Source organism: Bombyx mori, chromosome 5, assembly GCF_030269925.1.
Source record: "Bombyx mori chromosome 5, ASM3026992v2".
In the NCBI taxonomy this organism is placed as follows: Eukaryota; Metazoa; Arthropoda; class Insecta; order Lepidoptera; family Bombycidae; genus Bombyx; species Bombyx mori.
The window spans coordinates 7,684,951-7,711,061 of NC_085111.1; the positions used below are offsets into that span (position 1 = coordinate 7,684,951).

Genomic DNA, 26,111 nt, shown 5'->3' on the forward strand with positions numbered 1-26,111 from the left:
TCGAAATTTCCAGGAGCTTCTGCCAACATTTGGGTGGTGGCAGGAGGAGGGGCGTGGTGAGCGGGGTCACGGCGCAGACGTACAAGTAGTGTACTTGCCAGCGTTGTTGCCGCGGGAAGCACAGTCCTCCGTGGACGGTAGCAATGATGACGTTCCTTTACCGTACAACTTTGATGCGTTCGGTCGGTAAGTTAGTTTATAAAAATTTCGATAAATAAATTCGAACTCTATTGATTTTCCAGTATGTCACACTATGTTCAGTTTTCATTTACATGTACAAATCAAATCTAAAATATATTCGAATAAAAAATCCTCGGGTCCAGAAAGGTTTTTTTAAATAATTGACACCAACTGGCACTAAACAAAGCTACAGATATTTAGATTGTGCACTAGAATAGATTTGAATCACACATGTAAATTTATATAATTATTTAAACTTTGTTTTGTGGCGATTATAATTTGAGGTTAGGGCGGGAAAAACTTTCACAAAAAAGTTTGACTTTGTGAAATATTTAGATGTTGTTTTATAACCCCACTGTCACTTACAGTTTCATGTGTTTTATGTTTATGGACAAATATTTTTTTTTTATTGCTTAGATGGGTGAATGAGCTCACGGCTCACCTGCTGTTAAGTGGTTACCGGAGTCCATAGACATCAACAACGTAACTGCCGCCACCCACATTGAGACTTCAGTTCTAAGTCTCAGCTTTATAGTACAACGGTGGAAACGCATTAATGCTTCACGATAGAAATGGACAAAGTGGTGGTAGTTAACTACTTACTACTACAATGATGATTGCATGAGGGTAGCATCGTGTAGTAAAAATCAAAGACGACATCTTACATAAGAATTGCTGCTCGTTAGTCTCGCTAAAATTCGAGAACGGCTGGACCGATTTGGCTAATTTTGGTCTTGAATTATTTTTGTTAGTCCAGAGAAGGTTTAAAAGGTAGATAAATATGAAAATGCTCGGAATTAAATAAAAAGAACATTTTTGTTTTTCCTTTGATGTGTCCCCCGTCGGACGGATTCTTTTTGTTTGTTTTATGTTTATTTTATACAAAAGTTTAGGTCTTTTATTTATCCATTGAGGCACTACGAAGTCCGCCGCGTCAGCTAGTTTATTATTAACTAGCTGAAGTTTAAAAATCAACCTCTTTGAATTTAATTACTTAATGTTTGAGCATTTCAATCATGATCTTTTTTGTTACAGTAACTTCGATCTTCAGCTGGTGCCAAACCGTCGACTGGTGTCTCCAGAGTTCCGCGTGTGGACCGAACGTGGGGAAGAGAAACCCTTGTCCAGCGTGGATGCCTCTTGCCATTTCCTGCATGCTAGTCCTAACGCAGTAGCTGCCTTCTCGGCTTGCAAAGATCATGCACTAGTAAAAATTTGCTTTATTTCGAGCCATCACTAAGCAGTTTAATTTATGATATTAAAAAAATAAACAGACGGTTATTATATCTCCGAACAGTAGCAAAATAGTTACCTTTTAACATACTCGATCCGTGAAGACTAAAGTTCTCGGACGTATGAAGATTTTAATTACAATTTTCGGGCAAAATATTGAATGACTTGGTACAACATTATTGCCATACATTTATATGCGCTACAGTCCTTTGATGACCTTTGTATTAATTCTTTGAAATAATTGTTCGATTCTTGATATTAATCCCATGAAATCGATCTCTATGTCACATTTAAAGACATGATTCTATAAGTTTCGGTTTTATTTTAATGTTTAACACACCCCTGGATATTTGAATCATCGGTTCTATACTATATGGTCATTTATTGTTCTAGTTTATTATTAAATTTAATCACGAACAAAGAGTTCTTAATTCCAGCACGGACTAATCGTCGTCGATAACTCTACATATGAGGTCCGCCCGTTGCCTTCTGGTGTTGGCCGTGCTGAGAACAGCTATGGTCGTACTGCACACGTAATTCGAAGAGCATCTCCTCCTTCACCGCCCGTCGATGATGCCAGAGTCCTAAGACCGCGGCCGCGGCGCCGTCCGCGAAACCACACTCCTCCAGTGAAGAAAGGCCCGGCCAGCTATACCATAGAAATAGCACTGTTTCTCGACGAAGCTGCATATAAAATTTTTCATCCATTTTTTCATTACAATGAAGCTGATTTGCGTGATATGTTGCTGGCTTATATAAATGGGGTACGTTAACGTTTAATCACACTTGACAGTTTTTGTATAGGTACCTTATGACCGTATGACCGTATACCGTATGACCTTAGTAATAAGATTACAATTTTAATATATGTAATTACAATATTTATTTATTACTTTTACATACTTGTCAAGCAATAAAACTACTTGCATATTGATACGATATCTTTACTTTGGTTCGATTTGTTACACACTTTTCCACTTTTTATATGACCTTGACCTGACTTAAGCTCATCTGTACATCTTTTTTTAATTGGTCGTTTTACCTACGTATTTCGCACAGTAACCAATAAATAAATAAAGTACTAATTTCACACACGATCCAAATTAATATTAGACATGTAAAATGTTTATTGATTATATTTATTGTATTTTAGGTACAGGCGCTATATCAACATTCTTCCCTTGGTACTCATATCCAGTTGTCACTAGTGAGGTTAACGTTATTAAGGTCTCAGCCAACTGATCTTTCAGCGCATGCCGAACGTGGCAAACTCCTAGACTCTTTCTGTGCATATCAAAGATCACTAAACGTTGAAGATGATGAAGATCCCGAACATTGGGATATGGCCTTACTGTTATCTGGGTTAGTGAATTTACATAATTTTTTACTTATTTTGTTACCTGTTTTGCAGACGACGAGGGATAAATTCAACAAGGATCGTTTTTAGTAGTTCTGGGAATGGATAATAGTTAGTATCAACCGGCCATCACATCGTTTAACTAAGATCTATTAAGGAGCCTAGTAACGATATTCTATCCCTATTGAACTAGCTTTCCAGAAAATTCATTGCTATTTTTGAATTTTCATTGAATTTTCTTTGCTACGTGAAGGCTATTTGACTCATCGGCTACGGCTCTTCCGATAAATATATAGTTCAGACACGGAGTATTACTTATTCATACCCGATCCTGTGGACCAAATGGTCTCGCTTTTAGGTACCTCAAGCGCCGATCCCCGTTCTCGCCGAACCCGTCGCTTGCGATGAAGGGCTCGACGAGTAAATTAACCCATAGACACAGCCCACTGAGTTTCTCGCCGAATCTTCTCTGTGAGTCGCGTTTCTGATCCGGTGGTAGATTCTGCGAAGCACTGCTCTTCCTAGGGCCAGTGTTAGCAACACTACCGGTTTGAGCCCTGTTAGCTCAGCTACGCGTCAAGGCGAAGCTGAAATGCCTCTCAAGGCTATCAGCATAGGTAGGAAAAAAAAACTTATTATATTATAACTTGCCTTGTGAGAGACGAGTAAGAGTTTTTGAAACGCAAGGCCATAAAATATATATGATAAAAATGGCTCTTTGAATAAATCTGAATTGTGTTTTATCTATATTTGGCTCTTTTGGGTAACAAGGTTGCCGACCACTGGTGTAGTGTATCATTGATAGCACTTTAAAGTCCGCGTGTTTGACCTAGATACGTTCCGGCTAGAAGGGTGTCATAACCAATGCAACTTACACTACAATGTGTTCTCTCGTCTGTCTGATCTTTTTAAAGTTTTCGAAGGTATTTATATATACGGTATTCAGTGTATCAACAGAAGTACACTGTTTCTTTTTTTAAATAAAACCAGTATTTCCTGACCGTTTTGTAAGTTTGTGTTTTGTTGAAATGCAGACATGTCCTGATTAAGTATGGACTTAAAATATAGTAATAAATGAAATAGAGATGGTAAATTTTCCCAATTTAGTAAATGGTTTTTATACAACACGTTGTTCATTTGTGTGATGAAACAACCATAGTTTTGTCAAATTACGAAGAGTCATTTGCACGGAACCAAACATTACTGTTTAAAGTAGCAGACCATTTTTGAAACTCCTATCAGTCACTAGAGTAATTGCTTAAAAATAGATAGCGGTAGGCAGCGGCCTACAAGGGTAATAAAAAGATACGAAGTGTGGTTTGCTAAGCAATACCCGTAAGCTTAGAATCATACTAGCTGTACCCGTCCGCTTCCCTGGGCATTTAAAATTAACATTATTATTTATTGTCGTTATTATTAGGGAGTCCAACACTCATATAAATATTAGCCTATCCATTAAGTACATGTTTTTATCACTGGTGGTAGGACCTCTTGGGAGTCCGCACGGGTAGGTACCACCACCCCGCCTATTTTCGCCGTGAAGCAGTAATGCGTTTCGGTTCGAAGGGTGGGGTAGCCGTTGTAACTATACTGAGACCTTAGAACTTATATCTCAAGGTGGGTGGCGCATTTACGTTGTAGATGTCTATGGGCTCCAGTAACCACTTAACACCAGGTGGGCTGTGAGCTCGTCCATCCATCTAAGCAATAAAAAAAAATGTATTTTCTACATGGATACTAAGTTTCAAGTCAATCGGATGCATAGTTCAGTAGTTATAACGGAACATCCGTAAAAACCACTATAGATTTACATTAGTATAGATTTAACTGTTAGAACTGTTCGAGCTTTGAAAGGACTTTAATACGGCAGGTAAAAATCTTATTTCCAGATTAGATTTTTATTCAGAAGAAAATGGTCGGCGGAACGGCGTCACTATGGGCCTAGCGCCCGTGGGTGGGGTGTGCTTGCCGGCGCACGCATGCGTGGTGTCGGAGTTCGGTGCCACGGACGTGCTCGGCCGTCCCTACCCGTCAGCAGGCTTCACTTCCGTCTACATACTGGCGCACGAGATCGGACACAAGTCGGTTATATTACTTATACTATTATTATAAATATATATCACTTGTGGTAGGACCTCTTGTGAGTCCGCGCGGGTAGGTATCACCACCCTGCCTATTTCTGCCGTGAAGCAGTAATGTGTTTCGGCTTGAAGGGTAGGGCAGCCGCTGTAACTATACTTGAGACCTTAGAACTGATATCTCAAGGTGGGTGGCGCATTTACGTTGTAGATGTCTATGGGCTCCAGTAACCACTTAACACTAGGTGGGCTGTGAGCTCTTCCACCCACCTAAGCAATAAAAATAAAATAAAAATTACAAAGCTTATTAATAATAGTTACCGAACAAAAAAACTTAAACAGTAGAAAACTACCGCGATTTATATTAAAGAAGTCCTCATTTTGAAGTTATTGAGAACAATTGCAGTGTAACAAAAAAAATCAACAATATATGAATTAAAATTAACAACGGAGCTGCCTCGATAGTATATCCTTTCACACATAAAAGTATTTTTCAAAATTGATCTAGTTTATAAAAGATAGCGAAATTGGGTTAACACACATAAAAACTACACACAGACGACCATGAAACTTCCTCAGTTTTTAAAGTCGGTTAACAAAAAGTATTGATGTAGTCGTCGCCTAAATAATAAGACATCCGGTCACCGTCCTCGCCAAACCCGTCGCTTGCGATGAAGGGCTCGACGAGTAAATTGACCCATAGATACAGCCCACTGAGTTTCTCGCCGGATCTTCTCAGTGGGTCGCGCTTCCGATCCGGTGATAGATTCTGCGAAGCACTGCTCTTGCTAGGGTCAGTGTTAGCAATTCTCTGGTTTGAGCCCCGAGAGCTCAACTGAGAAGCTGAAATAGCCTCTCAAGGCTATCAGCATAGATAGGGGAAAAATAAAGATAAGACACCCGGTACACTCGTATCAAGAGATGCAAGTGTGACGGTGTTCGAATCCCGCAGGCAGGTACCAAATTTTGTAATGAAATACATACTTAATAAATGTTAACGATTGACTTCCACGGTGAAGGAATAACATCGTGTAATAAAAATCAAAATTATATTTTACTAATGGTAGGACATTTTTTTAGTCCGCACAGGTAGATTCCACCACGCTGCCTATTTCTGCCGTGAAATAGTAATGCGTTTCTCTTTGAAGGGTTGTCTGTAAAAACTGAGACCTTAGAATGTATGTGTCAAGGTGGCTGGCGGTTTTGCGTTGTAGATGTCTATGGGCTCCGGTAACCACCTTAACATCCGGTCGGTCGTGAGCTCGTCAAGCCATCTAAGCAATAATTTTTTTAAAGATGAGTAAATTTTGTTCGTAGGCAATGGGCACAGGAAAGCTGCTGCTTTCACAAATTTTATCTTTTTGTTTGTTTGTTTATTTTTTGTTTGATAATCACGGATAAAGTACTGGACCAATTTTAAATGAAGTATTATGATAAATTCTGTTTTATATTAGTTTCGCTACGTTAATCCTTTTTTATATTATGTATTAAATTATGAGCAAGTCAGCCGCCACTTCATAAGGTTGGTTTCGAATTTGCTTACTGTAAGTTCGTTCCATTTTGTGATCATTTTCGTTAAATTGTGATAATTCTTATTGTGTGGAATTTAACGGTTGTTTTTCTGTTCTAAATTGTGTTGATTTGGTGCCCTATAGTTGAAATACATTAAATTTCTATTAAATTAGACTAATTATGTATAAGTGTCTTTTTTTTAATTATATTTAACGCTTCTGAATCTTAAAAAAAAAAATGTGTGCGTGTACTAGTGTACACACGTAAGAAGTGAAACTTATTTATGGCCTTATTTTTCGAAAAATGATCTACATGCAACTTTCTAGAAATTGGTTAAATAAAGTTAAATTAGATAAAGTTTAAACAAAAGGATTTTATTATCATAGACATGAATACAAAAAAGTTAAATTAGATAAAGTTTAAACAAAAGGATTTTATTATCATAGACATGAATACAAAACAGATGGCGCGTAACGGAAAAATGTGACGCGTAACCGAAAAATGTGACGGTAAATTTTTTTCCAACGCCGATAAGGAAGTTTCACTTCAATAAAATCGCTTTTGTCACAACTATGTACAACTTATATGGTTAAACAGATTCGTCGGTCATAAGTTATCTATTACGAAATGATACTATTTCACATTAGTATTAAAGAATTCATTTTTATAAATCTTCAACTATAAAAACAATCTCTTTACAGGCATATATCATTAGATAGTGATTACTATTCGGTACAAGTTACTGTTAATTAAAATGCGGGTGTGTTCAATACTTATAAAGTGTTATTTTTATTGCAAAGCCGTGTACGTACGTAGGGTTAAACACACGTTTTAATAACTAGTAATAAAGCACATCTTAAAGACGACCATTAAAATATAATTCAATCAAATAAAAAATTTTATATAATAAGACATACCTTAACAATCGCTTTCAAATAGTATTTATTTTACAACTTGTTCGGATTACAATTTCACAATTGAAAACGTTCGGCTAGAAACTCGGGACTTGTTCTTTTCATAGTAAAATATACAAATACATACAAAATGCATAGATAATAAATACATATCAAATAAAATAAATTACATAAACCACAACATAGTACAAAACAATCAAGCAATCTGTGTGTTTAGTGCGAGTTTTTTAACGTTCTCGATAGCGTAAAAGTTATCCCAATTTTGTATGCAGTTGGAACAGCGCCCCTAGTAGCAAACGTAGACAAACGATCCCATTCCATAAAAATATGAGCTAACTTTTACGCTATCGAGAACGTTAAAAAACTCTCACCAAGCACACTGTGCTTTGAAAAAGAGGTCATGTGCCTTCAAAATATCAACTGAACGTGCCTCACGAAAACTCGGGCGAAGGCTATTTCATAGACGAGTTGCTGAAACAGTAAACGAATTTGAGTATAACGCAGTACTGTGTTCAGGGAAGCGTAGTGTTTATTAATTAAGTCTGAACAAAATTAGAACCAATAAATCTGTATTACTGAGTATTAAGCTTTCTGATTAGTTAGAACCTCATTGGTTGCAATAATGCTGTCTTGTGTTTTTACCGCTTCGCGTTTGGACGTATTTTGAGTCCTTGTATGTAGTACCACCATCAGGTTGTGGCATTGTGACCGGCTCTGGTAACTTAATACCAGATGGATTGTTACTTCGTTCGTACTTATTGAATGCAATAAAAAACCTCAACCAAATAACCACTTTAACTTTGCCTATAATTCTGACTAATAAAATCCTAGTTGTGTAATTATGTAGGTACATAAAATTACATCACAAAATCATGTGATGTTGTATTAAACTTTTATGAGTAGGATTATCTTGAAGTACGTTATCTTTGTTTCCAGCTTGGGTATGCATCACGACGGTACCGGGAACACGTGCGCCCGCGACGGTTACATAATGTCGCCGTCTCGAGGAACCAATGGAGAGGCTTCCTGGTCATCCTGCAGTGCTAGAGTCGTTGCCGACCTCAAGTATACCCTATTTTTTTGCTATGGCAAATTATGTGTTAAATTGTTCTAAATAAGGATAAAATTTGAACTTAAATTTATTGTTGTTATGAAATTTTTACATGTATTTATCTAACCTCATTTGTCCAATTTTTTAAAATAGCTACGTTCATTTCGAGTGTGAAAACGCAACCTTTATCTTTAGAAAAGCACAATGACGTCAGCAAACAGTAGAAACTTTTTTATATACTAAGATAGCTTATGGCTCTTCTGAGGTTAGATGATTTCCGACAAAACAACATAAATGCCGTTTCCCAACTCTTCTAAGGCATAACATTAAGGTCTTAATTACTTTGGTACAATAACTTTACTGCTTTTCAAAGCGGAACGCATGATTGTTTTATGGTACAGATAGACAAATAGTTATAGTAGCCGTGGAAGCTTTACATATTACGATTTTTGGATATAGAATTTCGGGCTCATGAATTAGATTGTCAGGTGGAAAAAATATTACTATAGTAGTAGATTCCGACTACCTCGCTGGCTGATCTTTGATCTGTCTTCGATCCGATCGCTACCAAACTTGATCAGTCACTAGGCCAATCTGAAGATTTCCTGAAAATTTCATGAAAATTACTTTTAGCCGTTCCGGAGTCTATAGAAAACATACATATAGATATAACGTATTGTTTTTTGTCTGTATAGATGTAAACAGCCGTATCAATTCGTAGATAATTCGACAGACACTTTATATTATTATAATTTGACCTAAGCAAACTGACTTAAATTTAGTTTAAAAGATTAAATTTCATATACGCGTATCACGTTCATCAAGCATCCTACGAATTTCTGTCGCGTAGCACTCATGTGTTCCAGTTTGAAAAGTATATATTATTCCAATTAATATCTCAAGCTAAATGGAAACGTTTATTTTGTGAAATTTGTGGGATTCATCGACTATTATGATGGCCCAGCACTGTTTATTCACTAATTTCTGAAATGATTTTTTAAGCATTAAAATAGTAGTAAACGGGAACACTGTATAAGTACATGATATTCTCTTTTTTATCTGAGCGGTTTGAACCTATAAAACCTATAGAACCCATAGAACTTTATTGATGGAACATATAGACTGTATTGTATGTACAGATGGGCTACTTGCCTGTTGGATGGTGACGACGGCGAGGAAGACATCCCAAATGAGCTTCAGCATGAACGATTTAGCGGAGCGCCTGGTGCTATATGGAGCGCAAAGAAACAGTGTGAGGTATTTCGAAATACACTATTAAATGCATAAGACATTTTAGGTTAGTTCTTAATTTTTGATTTTGCATTTGATGTACTTAATTCTTTACGATAAAAATACAATTGGTCAATATGTCCAAACGAATCTCTGTTTGTATTTATAATATTAAGTTGTGTTTAAACTTCAATCATAATTTGATTTAACGAATTAAACGGTTACCACGGTTTTATTTTGTTATTTAAACTCAATAAATAAAAGGAGCTGGTATATTTATATTAGAATTTTTAACATCATATCAACTGACAGATTGTCCGTGTCTTATACGAGTAATCACAAAATCATATTATTATAAAATCATCATAAAGTAAGTAAGTAGCATTTAGTCCAACTTAGATTAGTAGCTACTTAACACGAAGCCGCGAGTATATTTGTTAGACTATAAATATAACATAATAATAGTATGTATACTATCTCTCGACAAAGTCTGTGTTTGTAGCTCTCTACTTATAAAGCACTTTTTTGCTAAACTGTGAAAATTCACACCCAAACTGAGCGCTGTGCGTTAGCTTGCCCCGATATCAAATGTTTGTATAGCCTGGAAATTTAAGTTATCTCTATAGTGCGCAGCAAATTCTATAATTAAATCTAGAGGTATTTTACAAATTTTCAAACCGGTTATTTTATTAAGCAACAACAATCCAAGCTGTAAGACTAAAGTCACGTGTTAAAGAAAAGTTTTTTTTTTCGTTTTTTTTATTGCTTAGATGGGTGTACGAGCTCACAGCCCACCTGTTGTTAAGTGGTTACTGGAGTCCATAGACATCTACAACGTAAATGCACCACCCACCTTGAGATATAAGTTCTAAGGTCTCAAGTATTGCTACAACGGCTGCCCCTCCCTTCAAACCAAAATGCATTACTGCTTCACGGCAGAAATAGGCAGGGTGGTGGTACCTGCCCGCGCGGACTCTCAAGAGGTCCTACCATCAGTAATTACGCAAATTATAATTTTGCGGGTTTGATTTTTATTATACCATGCTATTTTACCGTGGAAGTCAATCGTGAACGTTTGTTGAGTACGTATTTCATAACAAAAATTGGTACCCGCCTGCGGGATTCGAACACCGGTGCATCGCTCAACAAGAATGCAGTCTACAAGGACATTTGTGTGTTTCAGGTTTTGTTGCGTGACGCGGACGCAGCGCCTTGGTCGGGCGGCGGAGACCAGCGGGGGCAATGCGCCCAGCTCGCGTGCCGCACCCCGCACCGCGCCGGCTTCTTCTACGCCGGCCCCGCGCTGCCCGGCACTGCTTGTGGCAATAAAATGGTATATTAATCTAATGGAATAAAGCACTGAAATAGCCGACTTAACTTAATAGGTGTATGGCACTAATAAAGAACATAAAAAAAACACTGAAAGATTAAATCATAATTTTATTTATCAGATCAGATTTTGAAACACAATTATACACGGATCACGGTCAGAAACGGATTTCGAGTAGATCATCTGAAAACTTTTCTACTAAAAATTCTACTAAGCATTATTCTGGCGTATTATGAATCCAGCGTTTTCCCAGAAGGCATCTGGAGGCTACCTTAAAAAAAAAATTAAAACAATAGAAGAATTAATTTTAAGAAACGCCGGTATAATAAAATAGTGTTTAATCAAGTTTTAAGTTATAGTAGAATTTTTTTTAAATTATAAAATTGCGGCTGGTAACTTTTAATTTTTAAGTTATAGTAAAAGTTTTATAAACTTTACAAATTATAGTAGAAATTGCGGCCGGTAGCTTCTAATTTTTAAGTTACAGTAGTTTTTTTTTTATTATAAAATTGCGACCAGTAGCTTCTAATTTATTGTGATTCAATGCTCTGCACGCAATAATGATTTAAAATGTCCTGAGACGGATGGGCATGTTCCCTCGCCACAGGGGGGCGCTCACCAGCTACCTCCGACATGGGTTCGCGAATAAAATAAACTAAACCGACAAGAGTATTTATGTTCTGTTTAATAAATGAATGTACTGTCTTCGTTTATGCCAAGTTAGTAATTTATTAACATATTGGCTTCGACATATACTTTTGCTGTGTATTTATTTATAATTGTAAATAGACATGCTTTAAAAAAACCCGACTTCGAATAGAAAAAAAAAGATATTCCAAAACAAATTAATATACACTAAAAACAATAATCATCGAAATCGGTTGGCATGACATTGAGTTATTGAGTTATTCATCTATTTGTCGCGGACGTACTTAATGCAAATTTAAGATTTATATATATGGTTTTCTCATGGATAACATTATCAGAACTGGACTAAATGAATAATTGAAATGGGACCACACGGGAAGCGTCAGCTTTCTAATAAAAAAAGAATCATCAAAATCGATTTACCCAGTCAAAAGTTATGAGGTAACAAACATAAAAAAAACCATACAATCGAATTGAGAACCTCCTCCTTTTTGAAGTCGGTTAAAAACGGCTGTTAATGCTATAAACTTACGTTATATCAAATAGTAAACGTATCCATGTGAATTTGTAGCACAAAATCTTTTTTTCTCGCGTAGGTAGTTGAACGAACTTATGGTTACTAATTAATTTATTTACACACCACCTGCTCCATGATGATACTCAACCGTGCGGGCTCACAATACGCCTTGCAATCAATAAATTCAGATCGCTATCCGTGCCCCGGTAAAAGGTCGTCTATTATGATATGCACGGAAGAGTTGGTGGTGGTGCTAATGGTGCTATTCTAGATCGACACCACAGAGAATACACGTCATTTGAAAAAAAAAGTTACATTCCCATACAACTATTAATCAAATTGTACAATAAATTATGAATAAATCATAACATAATTTATTTAAATTAATTTAAACATTAACAATCTCTCATGTTTTTTTTATTAAGTCGAAAAAGGTGGTTTTCTTTTACCGGAACACTTGCATGATTATTTTTCGTTGTTAGATATTTAGCTGCATACAACCGAGCTAAATATATGATCAAGCTTGTATATAAAGCAATGTATAGTGATAATGTACATTTTTAGAACTCTTAGTAGGAATGATATACATTTTATTCCAGTGGTGTCAAGGTGGGGAGTGTGTGCCTTCGAACTCCGTACCGACATCCAGCACGCGCGTTCCGCCATCGGCCGGTATGGCGGAGGGCGAGTCTGGCGGCTGGACCGTATGGAGAGAAGGCGCGTGTCGGTCCGGCTGCTCAGCCAAGTCGCGGGGCTTTAGAGAACGTAGACGGGAATGCGCTACGACCACCACCTGCCAAGGATCCGCTTACGATGTCGTACTGTGTGATGATACCAAGGTACTCGTTTAGATAGAAATTATCAATAACTAGAGCATAGCAAAGAGTGCCATGTTTCAGCTCCATAGAACATGTTAAAACCAAAATGGGACTTGTCCGAACTCTGATGTTCTCAATACTTCTTTCTCTATGGTGCTGACTCTGAAATCAGCTGATCGCCACACCGGAGGAGGAGATGGCCACGACCCTCATACAATTGGAATGCGACACAGAGAGGAGGAGGACCAATAACTAGAAATGCGTTTTCTACGGTTCATCTATATGTATCTAGTAATAGTTTTTTTTATTGCTTAAATGGGTGGACGAGCTCACAGCCCTCCTAATGTTAAGTGGTTATTAGAGCCCATAGACATCTACAACGTAAATGCGCCACCCATCTTGAGATATAAGTTCTAAGATCTCAAGTATAGTTACAACCGCTGTCACACCCTTCAAACCGAAACGTATTACTGCTTCACGGCAGAAATAGGCAGGGCGGTGGTACCTACCCGTGCGGACTCACAAGAGGTCCTACCACCAGTAATTACGCAAATTAAAATTTTTGCGGGTTTGATTTTTATCACCCGATTCACCGTGGAAGTCAATCGTGAAGATTTCTTAAGTACGTATTTCTTTAGAAAAATTGGTACCTGCCTGTGGGATTCGAACACCGGTGCATCGCTAGATATGAATGCACCGAACGTGTCATACTTTAGGGCGCGACGGCTCTTCAAAATTTCAAATTATGTGTAGTATTTTTGTGTTAGCATTCTTGGATATTGCAGGTTTGCGGCAAGAAGAGCCGAGTGAGTGCCAATGAGCTTGCTTCCCGCAAGTGCAGCGAGTACGCGGCGCGCGTGCCGTCGCTGGACGCGCGCGCCGGCGGGCTGCAGGCCCCGCATGATCCTAGTCAGTATAAATAAATACAAATGATATTGTCCATTCTATTTTTCTACACTTCGATAAAGCGGCACGACACTAGAACCCTATTATCGTGGCCGCCGGTAACTACATTCCCGATCCTGAGGATAGTACGTAAAGCAGTCGACGTCGCCCAAAACACGTCATTTCGGATCCTCCCGATCCACTAAGCACCGGTCATCGTTCTCGTCGAACCCATCGCTTGCGACGAATTGCTCGACGAGTAATTTAACCCACAGACACAGCCCACTGAGTTTTTATTATTATTACTTTTTTTTATTCTTAGATGGGTGGACGAGCTCACAGCCCACCTGGTTTTAAGTGGTTACCGCTTCTTATAGTTTCTCTTCTTATGGTTATAGTTTCATCTTCTCAGTGGGTCACGTTTCCAATCCGGTGGTAGATTCTGCGAAGCACGGCTCTTGCTAGGATTCATGTTAGCAACGTCCTCAGGTTTGAGCCCCGTGAGCTCACCTACTAGTTAAGATTACGCTGAAATATTCTCTCAAGGCTATCAGCTTATCTATGAAAAAAAAAAACTATTTTTCTAGATTAATTCGCGAAGCAGATGCCCTTGAGTTGTTAGGTCACCTCTGTGTGCTTAGTGCGAATTTTTAACGCTCTCGATAGCGTAAAAGTGAGCTCTAATTTGTATACAGTTGGATCAATACCTCTAGCGGCAAACATGGGTAAACGTTCCAACTCCATACAAAATCGAGTTAACTTTTACGCTATCGAGAGCGTTAAATAACTCGTACTAAACACACTGAAGGCGCTCGGGCAGCTGTTAGTAAATCCCTTCCCTCCGGGCTGAGCCTTTACACGCCCACCAGTCCTGATGAAACTGGAAAGGCCTCCAGTAATAATTCCTTCATAAAAAATATATCAAAAAATTCAGCTATTGTAAAACTTTACTAGCATAACCTACAATTATTTTGGAGGAGGTTGTTTTCTATTTCCGAAGAGGTTGACTAAAAATTGACCTTGAGGATTTATTTGTACAAATTTAAGCATGCAAACCTATATTAGGTTTTTTTGCTGCGTTACGTATTAGACTGAAAAAGTCATCGCGGCCGCTATCGGTCGTTCACATTCACACGAAGTGAACTGGGTGTAAGAAGACTGGGCTTTCATTCTGTTGACGACTGCGTGCGTGTCTACAATAATATAATTTCCGAACTAAAATAAAAAGTCCCAAACCAAAATACCTTCACTATAAACAAAATTGAACATATAAACATACAACATATAAGTATATAAATAAACATATTTCGAGACTACATTTTTATTTTTTTTATTGCGTAGATGGGTGGACGAGCACACAGCCCACCTAGTGTTAAGTGGTTACCAGAGTCCATAGACATCTACAACACAAATACCGCCACCCACCTTGAGTTATGAGTTCTAAGGTCTCAGTATAGTTACAACGGCTGATTACAGTTATTTCATGCATAATAAATCTATTTTTGACGGAGGAGTAGAGTTGTATCGTTTAGGTTGACGTTATTTGCGGATCTACACCCCCCCCCCTCCTAAATTTAATGTTATTGCTTTTCTCTCAGCTCGCATGTGGATGGGGTGCGCAATATTCTGCAGGCGAGCTTCCGGCGGTGGGTTTTACGCTCCTCGGGTGGAACTCAACGCGGCAGGTCTCGATCCCTATCTGCCTGACGGTACCTGGTGCCACAACGATGGGAAACATGACTATTACTGCATGCAACATCATTGTCTGCCAGAGGTACGTGAGAAGATTTCACGTATTATTAATAATTTTATATAGAGTGGATTATCTACGACGTGAAGGGACGAATGTGAAGTACTGGTGGCCCGGAGGCCTTTCCAGGCCCACCTGTCCTGGTGAAACTGGAGGGGCCTCCGGGCCACCAGTAATCCTTCAATCATAAAAAAAAAGTAGTGAAGAATGGAAAATAAATAAATAGGTCACGGGAGTTAGTTTTATAAGTGTTTTTGTCTTAAACAAAAAAAAACTATTTTACCATGGATCCATTCCATTCCAAGCGAAACTCTGGTTCTCTGTTCTAATGACAGTAACTATTTACCGATAATGAAGAGCTTATTTTCAACACACTGCTAAGTTTGTTAAACAATCGCATAAGATATGTGTTTTAAAAGTTGTTAGAAAAATCTTCACAGCTTTTCAACAGTCCAATATACACAATGCAAGCATACAAATATTTTGAAATCAACGTGTCCTTTGTATGATAATAGTGAAGTTCAATCTGGCTTGGAATATTCATTATGCATTGTCTGACGAGTACTTGAGGGGCTTTTTCGGCCATCGAGGGCAAACAAGCATGCTTTTGGTTGATCAAAGAAGTCAGGAGTACCCAAAAAACCGCCGATAAACTGCCGCCAGCAACAATTGTACACACTATAGTATTTTTAAGAATTTACATTAAGTATAAGTAAAAATGTATAGTTTATCCCAAAAAAACGCAATAGCAGACAATCCTACAAATAATAATAAAAAGCTACCTTAGTCAGAATTTTAGGTGAAACCACTGGTAAAGGACCAAAAACGAAAAAAAAAATTTTTTTTTATTGGTTAGGGAAATGCGTTACTACTTCACGGCAGAAAAAGGCAGGGTGATGTTACCTACCCGCACGGACTCACAAGAGGTCCTACTACCAGTATAAAAATATTAGGTGAAAGTAATAATTGTTTTGTCATCGGTCCTTGACATGTGTGAAAATTTTCAAGTTAGTCGAATGTCTTGAATTTGGTGCACATTAAGTTGACAAATTTCGTTACTTATACAATCCAAGCCAACACAAGCGTGTTAAAAAGGGTTTCATGTCTATATAATATCTAATTCTTGTGAAAGCTGGATGTGTACGAAGTAACTACGAAATTAATTCCCTTTAATTTATAATTAATGAATCCTAATTTATTTTTTTACAAATAGAGCACACTTTACATAGCGTTTATAATATAAACGAGTTATTTTCTTTATATTTTATTGTTTTGTCCCTAAATTGTGCATGGTAGCCATTGTTACAATATTATATAAACGAACAACCCGTTCCTACGTATAATAATCATGTTCTTAAATTTAAACTTTACTGTGTTTGTAAATAAAACTGTAATTATGCCAAAGTTAAACTTCGACAGAATTACAATACGAACAACTTAATTTAGATTAAGAATTTTGTGTATCTTCTACTGCATTATTTCAGTAATCTTTCTTCAGTAAGCTTAGTTTTCTGTTTTACCGTTTTTTTACTAAGGTACGTTTGTTATTGAGCGAGTCCCCTTAGTTCTGCGCATGTGAATTGAGCTCTGTTGACACGAGCGCACAGGGATTGTATTGATTTTCTTAATGCACCAAATTTACCATGGTTGTGATTTGCGTTGAGCTTTCTTATTCCATTTTATTTTGAACAAAGATAGGCAAAGGCACTCAAGGGCCCATCTTATATGTTATGTAATAACAAAGTTGGGCCCTGCAGTGGCCATACCGGAAAGCTTGATTTCATCGTGTCAGAAACAGAAAATATAGTGATATCTACCCATACGAGTTACAATATGACTTACAACCAGTATTTTACTTAAAACAGTTGTTGACGAAATTTATGTTTCATCAATTTCATTTTCTTACGTTTTATTTCATATTACACATGAATGAACTTCTTGGCTTTAAAACATCATAAAATTCTTAAATCCCTGTAGTAAACTTGATTAAAGCCGGCAGTGAGTAGGTACTTACGAATAAAGATTCTGCAGACATAATAGATCTAATCTTGATATTTGTATACAAGCCCGCGTCAGCTCACGTGCTTCACTGCAGAGAATAAATAACTCCATAAAACTGACAAACGGTCTTAGAAGTGAACTCGTCAAAGTTGCGGTTTTTAATGTGCTAGATTTCTACTTGAGGTTGTAAATTACCTTTATTGAAATACCTTGTTGACGTCACGGAACAGAACGCATTGTTACCTGCCCAATTTTGTTTACACGTGTTTGACCATCAAACAATACAGATCATTAACAACATGCGTCATTCTACTATATTAATATGCCGTAAATTAGTCTCAAATTTGTCACGATTTATCTAGACGTTTAAATTGGGCCATGATAAATTATCTCACGTGGTGACGTACGGAATTTTATGTTTGTTTTTTCTATGCGATTAATAAACAGTCATAAAAGTATTAATCTTAAAATACTGTAGGCACGAAAAATTTAGCGCCTCATTAATTTTTATAATCACAAAGAAGTCTTCCCGATTTTTACTTTGAAATTATTTCACATCTTACGCCAGAATGAACTTTATGAATGCTAATGGATATAATGCGTTACCTTATTTGCCATAATCCACTAAATTTGCCTCACTGTAGTATTTTAATACGAGTCCGAAATGTACTGTTTTTATTTTTTCAAATTTTGTTAACAAGCCAATAACTGATAAGGCTCATCGATTGAACAAAGAAACGTTAACGAAAATTCATCTTCTCTGGCTGACTTTTACGTTTTCATATTTGGAACTACGAATTTATTATTATAGTAATTTAGATTTGGAACTGTGTAATTAGTGTGTACTTAGTCTGGCCATAAATACCTACTGTTACAATTAAAAATAAACAAAATTTACATTTGAATTTGGAATCTGTCATTTTTGTATGATTGCTCATTGAGTTTTCTCATTTTGGCGCCAATAAATTGTACAATATTTTGCGATATTAAAATGGAGTGGGGTGATAAAGAGAACCGAATCGCTGTGATTGCATTACACAAAGTAGGTATGGGGCCAAATGCAATTTTTAAAACTCTCCATACGCTTGGTATTAGTAAAATGTTTGTGTACCGGGCTATTAATAGGTGCAATGAGACCTTCTTTGTTTGTGACAGAAAAAGATTTGGCCGTCCACATAGTGTTCGTACGAAAAAGGTGGTCAAAGCAGTAAGGGAAAGAATTCGAAGAAATCCTGTCCGAAAGCAAAAGATTTTATCTCGGGAGATGAAGATAGCACCTAGAACCATGTCGAGTATTTTAAAAGATGACTTAGGACTTGCAGCCTATAAGAGACGTACTGGTCATTTCTTAACTGATAATTTAAAAGAGAATAGGGTGGTAAAATCGAAACAACTACTGAAGCGGTACGCAAAGGGAGGTCATAGAAATTTTTTGTTTACGGATGAGAATTTTATTACAATTGAGCAACATTTTAACAAACAAAATGACCCTATTTATGCTCAAAGCTCTAAAGAAGCTTCCCAATTAGTAGACAGAGTGCAACGTGGGCACTATACGACTTCAGTGATGGTTTGGTGGGGTATTAGCTATGAAGGAGTGACTGAGCCATACTTTTGTGAAAAAGGTATCAAAACATCGGCACCAGTGTATCAAGATACCATTCTTGAGAAGGTAGTGAAGCTCCTTAAGAACACCATGTTCAATAATCAAGAATGGTCCTTCCAGCAAGACTCGGCGCCAGGTCATAAAGCTCGGTCTACGCAGTCTTGGTTGGAAACGAACGTTTCGGACTTCATCAGAGCTGAAGACCGGCCGTCGTCAAGTCCCGATCTTAATCCGCTGGATTATGATTTATGGTCAGTTTTAGAGAGTACGGCATGATAATTTGGAGTCCCTAAAACAATCCGTACGATTGGCAGTGAAAATTTTTCCCATGGAAAGAGTACGTGCTTCTATTGATAACTCGCCTCAACGTTTAAAGGACTGTATTGCAGCCAACGGAGACCACTTCGAATAAGCTTTTTATACTTTAAATTGTTTTATATTTATGTATTAAACTAACACACTATAAAAGTAATAAATGTTATTTGCAATAGATTTTTTTTTCTTCCTTTGTCTCAGTATTTATGGCAAGACTAGGTATATATTACCTAGGTGGCACTGAAAATTTCGGGAATTAACGAAGTGACTCAACATTACTATTTAAAAATGTATTTATTGCTTTTCGAAGTATTCTCCGCGAAATTTGACACATTTTTCCATACGATGGAACCAATCATTGAAGCAACCATTCCATTCGGAAGTTGGGGTCTCCAAAATGGCCGTTTTGTAGGCGTCCACAGCTTCTTCAGGTGATGAAAATCTCTGTCCACGCAATTTATTCTTTATTTTAGGGAAAGTATAGAAATCATTAGGGCTTAGTTCGGGGCTGTACGGCGGATGGTCTAATAATTCTATGTTTTCTTGCTCTAAAAACTCTTTTGTTCTGTGCGCGGTGTGAGAACTCGCATTGTCGTGATGGAAGATGATGCGGCGGTTGCAGTTCTCTTTACGGAGTTCAGAAACGACCTGTGGCAAACAAATGCTAGCATACCATTCTGCATTAACCGTTCTTTGTCCCTCAAAAGGAATAGTCGTAACATGGCCGGTTTTGGAGACAAACGTGGCCACCATTTTTTTTGCAACACTCCGTGAACGAACAATTTTTGTTGGCTTTAACTCATTTTCGAACATCCAAACTCGTGACTGGTTTTTTGTTTCGGGCTCGTACGCGTATATCCAGGATTCGTCACCTGATACAATGTTGTATACAGCATTTGAGGATCCTGCGTGGAATCTTTCGAGAGTTCTGACGCACCAAGTAACGCGAGCCGCTTTTTGCTCTTCACAGAGCGAATGCGGTATCCATCGGGAAAACAACTTTTTTACACCTAATTGTTCATGCAAGATTATTTGTATGTGACTCATGCCAATGTCTAAAGTTGCCTGAATTTCGCGGTATGTCACATGTCGATCTTCCTCAATCAGCTTACGCACAGCATCAACGTTTTCTTGGGTGACTGCAGTTTTTGGACGACCTTGACGGGGATCATCTCTGAGCTTGACACGTCCACGTTGAAACTCAGCAAACCAGCGATAAATTGTGGTTTTGGATGGGGCTTCATCACCAAATGCAGAAATCATCCGGTCAACACACTGTTTTTGTGTTTAAACCACTTCGAAAGTCATAATAAATCATCACTCTTGAATTTTCTCGAGTCAATTCCATTTTCTCAACGACTAAACAAGTTTGACAAAACCTCGTGACAAGACCGAGAATCTTTTTTTAAATAAATAAATGGTATTCGATTTTTAAAACCAAGGAGTTTTCAATTAAAAAGATTTTAATATGACAGGAACAGTGGAAATATTCCATTCCCGATACTGTTAGTGCAGCCCTCGTACTAGATCATATCAAAATAAACAAGGTATAGGTAAGATTAAGCGGTTATGATTTTATACATGTCGGAGATTGGTGATACTTATCTACTTACTACTTAATATACTTACGGGTTTCGGTTACTGTTTGGTATCAGATGGGCCGGAAACTGGTCTGCGCCGATAAAGTAATCCTTAAACTGTCTGAACCGTGGTTCAAAATCTGAGGCCTTCGATGACCAACAGCAACATGATGAAGGAATAAATTTGTCTAAATATTAAACGCGCAAAGTATAGCTACAATACGCCTGATGGGATGGATGGGATAGGGACTGACTGGATGAACTACCATGCGAAACAAAAATAAAATAAGAATCTCGCTGGTTCGTTTTATATATTCATAAACTGTAAATTCAGTGGTCGCAATTCTACGAAATTTTAAGTTAAAAATATAAAATAATTCTTGAATTATTAACTAATTAATATTAATTCTTAAATTATTTTATTTTATTATTATTTTATTACCTATTGTTGTATTTTATCTTAGTGAAACTAAAGAACTTTAGCGAGATTTGTTACTTCGATGCTTGCATATTTACTTACCAAACTTTATTATTTGTCCAGCGTACAAAGTCCCCGTAATAACGGCTACACGATCAAGGCATTCGATCATTACCATCTTAGGGCTGTTCCAGAAAAAAACAGCCCATGATCTTACGGGTGGGTGGAATCACCTTAAATTTCTTCGGAGTTGAAGATGACGGTCTCTTCCAATTCGTGTATTGTTTTTTCGTTTCCGGGTTATAATGGTGAAGCCATGGTTTATTCATAGATCTTGTACTCAATAGAGCCAAAAATCGGTCAAGATCTTGTTGTAACAAACCTAAACAGCTTTGTGCAATTCTCAGTTTCTGTGCTTCAGAAAGTATTCTAGGCACCCAGCGCGGTGACACTTTTTTCATTTATACCATACGGTTGTTAGTGTTATTCACTAACATTATGGACACTTCGTTTAGAAATATTCATTTCTTCTGCTATAAAACAAACTGGCTTACTTGAACTCAGTACACCAACGCTCAACCATAAAATATGAAGGACCATGAACCCCTAATGTAGCTCTCAAGTCTTGATTTACCAGTTGCGTAGTAAAAAAAAAAAAGGTCAGATATTTTATTACCGCGCGAATTTCAATTTTGTTTATTTCTATGAACATTTTCCGACCCGAAGCAAACAAATGACTTCTATATTTAAAAAACAATATTGACTTAATTGCTATTATTATTATGTCTAATATTGGGCTATACATACTAATATTTTTGCTCCCAAGTAGAATGTATCGCGTTATCACTATTTATTGAATAACCCTCGTATGTAAAAGATATAATACTAAACTAATCTCTTTGCCTATTTATATTTAAATGTAAATATAGAATCTTCTAATACTGCAATTAATTAAGTAGAAGTATTAGTTCGGGGTCTACCAGTATCTTCTAATCAGATAAGCAGACTGTTATTAAATAATAAATTGCATTCACGTCTTCCTATAGCGACATAAGAAAATTAAATTATCTCAAAAAACAAGCTGATGGATTGTTTATTTATTTTGGTAAAGCAAACTTGTATCAATAAAGTAAAAAAAACACCTATGTTATTTGACCATATCTTAATATTCGAACTAACACGTTAGATAACCTATTACAACAGTAGCTTTACTGGAAATGTTAATGTCATACTAATGAACGGAAGTACACAAGGCTACGTATTGTACTGTGTCTCTATACGCGGCACTGCTAAGCGAAGGTTTGCATCATTTGCGGCAACTAGAAATGAGATTAATTGAAATAGTTAATGGACTGTAAGAAACGGTTTGGCCGAAAGGCTATTTGAGAAAATTCGTCATAAGTAGTTTTTCAAGTGACAATTTGTTGTCGATACCAAATTTCCAACCCACAATTATTATGAGAGAAAATAATCCTTTTGTGTCTTAAATATGTTTTATACTATTTAAAAATCTTTTTTTATTAATGTCTGATTCGCATGTTGACCGTTATTTTCACTATCCCATAATAATAATAAAAAAACTATCCACAAATACAGCTTATCAACGAAAAGAAAAAAATCTGTTCAGTTATATAATAATAGAATTATTTAGTTTTTGTTTGGTTTCGCGATTCGTAGACATAACTAATTAAACCTACTTTTACGATTTAATCTCGCGTTTTTTATTGTCATTATAAACAGTTTTCGTGGCCACGGACGACTAAGGTGTTATAGTTTTTCTTTTAAATAGACACATAGGTACGTTTCATTTCACACAAAACAGACTAATAGGATCTTGTGGTTTGGCAGTTTGTTTGACATGGGTTTTCATGTTTACAATAAAGGATCCTATTAGATAAGCATCAACCACATTCTCTATTGAAGTTAGGCTGCTTCTTTCATTTTGATGACCTCGCGCACCATACATGCAATCCGTCCATGACCACGAAAACAATAAAGTATTCGTAGTATCGGCAATAATATGATGACAATAAAAACCGCGAGATTCAACTGTAAAAGAAGTTTTAATTATGAATTTATTTGCTTTCTAATTTCATGCTAGAAGAAAGTACACCATTTTATAAATTTAAATGAGATCAACATTTAAGAGTGTTTCAGAACTTTAATAGTCTGTCATCTATTTTTTCAAATGGATCTATTGCTTTTCAATATATTCATCAAAAAACTGTATGCATACATAAACACGAAATCTGTGCTTAATTGAATGTACTAAAGCTTATGAGAATATAAAAACACTCAATTCGTAAACAACAAAACCTAAAATAAGATGCAATAACTATCTATACTAATATATAAATGTACAGTGGTTTTTACGGATGTTCCATTATAACTACGGAACCATGCATACGATTGACTTGAAACTTGGTACCCATGTAGAAAACACATATACTTAATGGATAGGCTAATATTTATAGGAGTGTTGGGACTCCCTACACCAGTTGCGGGGGCGTTAATGATGATAATTTTTGTGGGGGTGAGAAATAATAATGTTAATTTTAAATGCCCAGCGAAGCGGACGGGTCTAGCTAGTACCTAATAACTACCTATATAGTAAAATGATGTCTCACATTCAAATCATGTAACATTATTGTGTATGTTTACAGAATTTCAAGATGTCAACGCAATACCACATTTGGGAGTTGCCATCTCAGGACATTGGCGGGTCGTTTAACGCTCGTGCTTTGACCACTCCTGATGATGAAGCCGCCGAGGCGGCTGTACGAGAATATTTATCTTTAGACAGCCATGGAGTGCCTCTTACGAGAGGCGCATTCCCTCCAAGTTTACCCGATGAACCTGAAGACAACTGGGAGGTAGTCGACTACGTGGAAATTCATAGAAATGACCCCTCTTAATTGAAGTCAAGACGTAGACAAACTAGTCCTTCGGCCAAAATGACTACGCCTATGACTGTGTTACAGTATGAAATCAAGTTGCGGTTAGGCTTAGATGTGTCACTAATGTTTCAAAGATTAACATTAAAAACGTAACTAACTTACTATATTAGATCGATTCTTATGTCAACAGTTGAAAATACAATTCAATTTTGACTTAGAGACGATAGGTTGATAGAAAATATAGTACTCCGATACTTTGGTATGTGTGGATAACTAACGACTGCCAACTGCCAACAGAACATTGGCCAGTGTAACTGCGCCGGAGAACAACTAGGGAAGTTGTCGATTACGTCGATACAAACGTCAAACGGGAAAAAGGAAGTCATTTGACGTCATTGACCTCTTCATAGTATAAACATATTGCAGTTGATTCAACTAAAGCATATGCTAAGATTAACAGAAATATCGCTAAAAGACTGATATTTACAAAATTGTCAGAGTCTGACAACTCGAGAATTTCGTAGTAAATAACTAAATTATGTAGGTCTGTTTCAGTGTAGTTTGATAATAACAATGGCTAAGGCATCGCCAATAAATTTTGGACCCAGTTCGCACAACTTTAGTCTAATTTAAATTAATTCAATTTAATTTAGTTTAATCCAATCCATTTTAATTAATCCAATTTAACTTAATTTGGTAGTTTGTAAACAGCATCATCTTGCCAAAATATTTTTGTAGTTTATGTGGTTAGTCGGTATAGTCATTATACCTTCGTCTTCAAGGAATATAATTTACTAATTAATGCATTTTAATCTGAATAATTAACTTAAAGTATTATAGATTATAATTTTCTTGCTAATTTCCAGTTATAAAATTGGTTCTCAACTTAGTTACCGAATTCTAAAGAAGATGGAAACGTACTAGTCGATTTATTATTATTTTATCTTACAAGTATTCAATTATTGTATTTAAATTGTGACTAAATTAAATTTAAAACATGTAAAACAACTTTAGGTGTAATAATTTAATTTAAGTTTATAGTGAATAAAGAATAAAACATTTCAATAATACCAATGAGTTTTTTTTATGTTTTGTCAAAAAGTACATTAGTATTCTTTGGCTATAGATAGTGATTGATATCAGGGTATAAATAATATGAATTTATGAACAAGACGTTATGTAATGACTAGTTAGAAGCGAGACGTTGATTGAGATGTATCGCGCGGCGCGTAATACGTGATAAGGTTGTTATCATGCTTGTTTTAATGTTGTAGGAAATCTAGATTTTGGGGCAGTTTGTACTATTTTAATAAATAATTCGTCTAATTATTATAAGATAAGAATATTTGTGTTTCGTGTTTTTTAGAGATCAGGCTTCGCTTATCAGACTAAATTTAAAGTCTGTACGTACTGTTGTTGTTGGCACTTCGTCAGTCACACTTCGCATGAACGTTTCGTAGGCTGCGGCTTGGCCAGTCACCCTGGCATTGCTGATATTCATAAATCCACTCACCATCAGGTGGCCCGTATGATATATCTATGCTACGTATGCTATACCTATACCTATATCTACAATGGCTATAACAAAAACCTTTCTAACATTTAGTACACCAAACTTACGAATGGTAGAGCGTTAGTCGTTACAGTAAACGGATGAGTTTCATGCATTTATCATAGCGATGGTGCGGCTGGGTTTTACTTGACCACCAAACAAATTTTTAATTAAAATATCACACTCATCCAAACATATCAACAAACAACAAGCAAGTTTTTCAAGTAACTTAAAGCACT

At 36.6% G+C, this 26,111-nt stretch overlaps 1 protein-coding gene and 1 long non-coding RNA gene across 2 annotated transcripts in view; one reads left to right on the forward strand and one right to left on the reverse strand.

The window, feature by feature from the left end:
• Nucleotides 1-25,390, forward strand: part of LOC101736461 (A disintegrin and metalloproteinase with thrombospondin motifs adt-2) — a 32,118-nt gene extending 6,728 nt beyond the window's left edge. Inside the window, exons 2-13 of the mRNA XM_012695730.4 lie at nucleotides 14-186; nucleotides 1,216-1,387; nucleotides 1,851-2,177; nucleotides 2,567-2,775; nucleotides 4,660-4,851; nucleotides 8,211-8,339; nucleotides 9,465-9,582; nucleotides 10,739-10,888; nucleotides 12,650-12,889; nucleotides 13,654-13,777; nucleotides 15,352-15,527; nucleotides 24,087-25,390. Coding sequence (XP_012551184.1) covers nucleotides 14-186; nucleotides 1,216-1,387; nucleotides 1,851-2,177; nucleotides 2,567-2,775; nucleotides 4,660-4,851; nucleotides 8,211-8,339; nucleotides 9,465-9,582; nucleotides 10,739-10,888; nucleotides 12,650-12,889; nucleotides 13,654-13,777; nucleotides 15,352-15,527; nucleotides 24,087-24,338 — 2,262 coding nt within the window. The 3' untranslated portion in view covers nucleotides 24,339-25,390. The remainder of the gene's footprint in view (nucleotides 1-13; nucleotides 187-1,215; nucleotides 1,388-1,850; nucleotides 2,178-2,566; nucleotides 2,776-4,659; nucleotides 4,852-8,210; nucleotides 8,340-9,464; nucleotides 9,583-10,738; nucleotides 10,889-12,649; nucleotides 12,890-13,653; nucleotides 13,778-15,351; nucleotides 15,528-24,086) is intronic.
• Nucleotides 10,976-18,444, reverse strand: LOC110386270 (uncharacterized). Its single transcript, XR_009973189.1, has 3 exons — nucleotides 18,111-18,444; nucleotides 17,518-17,592; nucleotides 10,976-11,156 (listed from the first exon to the last, which is right to left on the reverse strand). It is a non-coding gene; the product is annotated as an uncharacterized LOC110386270 (long non-coding RNA).
• Nucleotides 25,391-26,111: the final 721 nt, after the last annotated feature.